Here is a 3,907-nt window from a genome sequence, read left to right on the forward strand (position 1 = left end):
CAGCATGCATGAGGCGCCCAGTTCTTATCCTGGTCGCCGACTTTGCAACCAAAGTATAGTTCATACAGTTTTTTCAAATGTGGTGTCAATCTTCGTCTGCATCTCTTTAAAGTCAGTTCGCTACAAATGTAGCAAAAGTTGTCGGCTTGATTTTTACAAGTACTGGGCATTTCTTGTTTCAGTATACACTGTATTATATCTATATATTACATGGCTAACTGTAGTTTATCTAAAATAAAACAGAATTTTAGTCTAATACAAGGTTAAACAAATGCAAATAGGTATATGATAAAGAAATGATAATAAATAAATCATAAACAACTGCTAATAAATATATTAAAAACCACATTAACAACTTTCATAGTGAAAATTGAAAATTTGAAAATGTGAATTTAACCAAAATTCGTAGGTCACACAACAAAACGGACATCATTTTCGTAATCTCCAAATCAAAATACATAAGGTAGTGTCAATGGCATTTCCGTTTTATTTCGTTGTTGTACAGTGTTCTTAATAAACGAAAAAAAAAACTTTGAGAAATTTTATTAACCCAAGATGAAGTAGTTGTATTAAGCAAAAATATTAAATCATTATTTATTTCGAATTATTCAAATATTTAATTTATTTAAAATTGAAGTTATATAGATTGTCAAAGTTGAGGGTTTTATAAAAAGTTTCGATTTAAGTTTTACAAGTTCGCCGAAACTTGTAAAAGTTGAGCGCGGACAAATTTTGTAAATATAGCAAAACCGTATTTAACTTTTAATATTTTTGTGGTATAAACTATACTTTATATAAACCAATCAAAGTTGTGCCAGTGTACTTTTTTCAACTATAAATAATGTTTTTAAACAAGCGAATTAAACTATCGGGTATGCAAAACTTGGTGTTGATGTCTTACTTGTTCGAAGATATTGAGCACAGGGTATTAAAATCTGAATAAATTATATCTGCTCTGATAAAAAGTGGCTCATTGTGTAAAATTATTTTTGGGTGACATATGGTAGCAACATTAGAATATTATTTTATTGTTTTATTACTGATGTCGACAGAGAAATTTCAAAACATTTTTTTTTCCAATATTTAGTTTTTTAATTGCTTTTATTGCTTGAGTTTTTAATATTAGAATTATGATTATTGTTTAGTTTATTAAAAGAAATTATTCTCTAAAAAATGAGGCTGGATTATGTTATCTTGACTTTTACATGTATATCAATAAAAGAGTTGTTTGCATCAACAAAAGACTATTATAAAATACTTGGTGTTTCCAGAAACGCTAGTGAAAGAGATATAAAAAAAGCATTTAGAAAACTTGCCCTTAAATATCACCCTGATAAAAATAAATCTAAAGATGCAGAAAGTATATTCAGGGACATTGCTGAAGGTAATAAATTGTTATTTAAATTACCATAAAAGTAATTATAATTCTTATAAAGTGAAGTCTATTATCAAGGACCTTAGTTCTTGGTTAAATTTGATCTTGTCTTTGGTTTTAATTTGATGTGATATAGAGGTATATAAAAGTATATGCAAAGTTTATTATTTTATTTATATCAAGATATTTGCATTAGAAGTTGTGTTTTTTCTAGTTTTCCTGTACAAACATTAAGTAGAAAAACAGTAACATAAATAGCTCTACAATTATTAGTTTTCATGAGGTGCATATCTTATATATATCTTCTAGTATAGGTGTATATTTTTATTTTTAATTTCTAGTTATGTATATGGGTCTAAATTTGTTATTTTTCTTATTTGTTTTATTAGTTGCTATTATTGTTTATAGCTCATGAAGTTCTCTCTGATGAGAAAAAAAGAAAAATATATGATCAGTATGGTTCAGATGGACTAAAGGAAAAGGCTGGTTTTGATGGATCTGCTTTTCACTTCGATTTCAGTGACTTTTTCAAAAACTTTGGAAATTTTGGAGGAAGGAAAAGCAGTAACTCTAATAAATTTAGTTTTAATTTTGGCAGTATCTTTGACAATAATGATGAGGACACTGATATTTTTGGAAACCAATTTCATCAGACACATAGAAACTCAGGGGAAGATAGTGTTTTTAGTAAATCAGATGATAGCTTTTTTGGAGGATTTGGAGATTCGATGTTTGGCAGTTTTGGTAGTAATTCTATGTTCTCTGAATCACACTCATTTTCAGAGAGCCGGCAACAAGGTAATTGATATGCATATATAGAGAATTATATATATATGTATGTGTGTGTGTGTGTGTGTGTATATATATACACAGACTTAGATATACTTATGCTGAACTGGGGAGGTACATATATCAACTAACGATTAAGATCAGGCATGAAATTTTCAATATCAAACTCAAAATATATTAGTGCAGTGTTAGCCTAAATCTGCTAAAATGTATGTATAAATGTATGTATGTATGTATGTATGTATGTATGTATGTATGTATGTATGTATGTATGTATGTATGTATCCATATAAATTTGGTAAATTTAACACAAAAAAAACAAACTTAGTGCATTAAAACTATTTGCATGTGCATCAAGTTGGGAGCAAAGTAACTTTCATTCAATTAGCTGATATTTATTAGTCAATAATAAATATATCTGAAAACTAATTGTGGTGGTTTCATACCGTAAAAGTTTTAGGGATAAATACTAGGGATATAAATTTAAAATACTATTATGATTATTTTAAATTACTACTAGTTTATTGAATGTATTTGTTTTTAATTTGAATTTATGTTCTTATTTTTTAATTCTTTTTTTATTTGTTTTTATTGTTTTATTGTCAATCTTTTTAGGGCGGCGTTGTAAAACAACTACTAAAAAAATGGGTAATATGATGATGACCACAACAGAGTGTTCTTGAATATTAATGACAACGGCAGAGTAGTATATGCATAGAAAAATTATGACTACTACAAGATGTTTTGAAGATCAAAAACCGTTTGTATATTAGATCAAATTAGGTTAATCAATTGATATATTTATTTAAACAGAAATTTTTAGCCAATAATGTATGTTCAGATTTATATTTAAAAGCTTGGTCTTCATATTGTAATTTCTCTCGTTTGTTACCTGAGTAACAAACGTTAACAAAACTTGTACAGAAATGTTCAGTAGATCTGTAACTAATTTATAATGATATATTTTTGTAAAAATTGCATTAAGACATTTTTATATGTAAAACTTCTGTTGTTGATATTTTTTGACCTTGTCATCGAACTTGTGATTTTTGTACTCTTCAAATTTTTTGACCAAAGTTTTAAGTATTTTTAATCACCGACAATTCTTCTGTAAATAATGGTTTGAATTTATTATTGTAAATCATTAGGTTACAGATAAATTATTCTCAGCAATAATAGTATATATCTTTTTTTAGTATATATCTCAGAAATAATGGTATATATCTTTTCTTAGTATATATCTCAGCAATAATAGTATATATCTCAGCAATAATAGTATATATCTCAGCAATAATAGTATATATCTCAGCAATAATAGTATATATCTTTTCTTATAATAAAATACTCCTTATTAACAAACACACAAAAAGTATTTCAAAACTCATGCAATAAATGACGCCGTCGTTTTGAACGGTCTTCAAGCTTTAACTCCCTTTTTTAGCTTTTTAACTTAACAAATAATTCGTTTTTTTATATCAAAATAAAGAATTATTTGCTGCGTGTCTCTATGAAAAAATAAATTTTTTAAGGGGATCATGGCAAAACTTTTTCACTCCCTTTATCCACCGCTGTTTTTATACTATCATAAACAACATCAAAAATCACTGATAGACTTCAAATTCTAATAAACGTTATTTCGTCGTCCCGAAGAATTGATTTAAAATTTGGCCATTTAATTTAATACCGCCAAATATCAAGTTTACTTTGCATTATTTACGCCTTTCATATGTTTAACATGCATAA

The 3,907-nt window shown here is 27.0% G+C and overlaps 1 protein-coding gene across 1 annotated transcript; it reads left to right on the forward strand.

Moving 5' to 3' along the window:
- Window positions 1–1,109: 1,109 nt before the first annotated feature.
- On the forward strand, window positions 1,110–3,190 carry LOC100213507 (dnaJ homolog subfamily B member 9). Its single transcript, XM_065814538.1, has 3 exons — window positions 1,110–1,384; window positions 1,784–2,173; window positions 2,780–3,190. Exons 1-3 carry the CDS (start codon window positions 1,174–1,176, stop codon window positions 2,845–2,847), a joined length of 669 nt encoding a protein of 222 aa, XP_065670610.1. The 5' UTR covers window positions 1,110–1,173; the 3' UTR covers window positions 2,848–3,190.
- The last annotated feature ends 717 nt before the right edge of the window (window positions 3,191–3,907 follow it).

Source organism: Hydra vulgaris, chromosome 12, assembly GCF_038396675.1.
Source record: "Hydra vulgaris chromosome 12, alternate assembly HydraT2T_AEP".
Taxonomy (NCBI): domain Eukaryota; kingdom Metazoa; phylum Cnidaria; class Hydrozoa; order Anthoathecata; family Hydridae; genus Hydra; species Hydra vulgaris.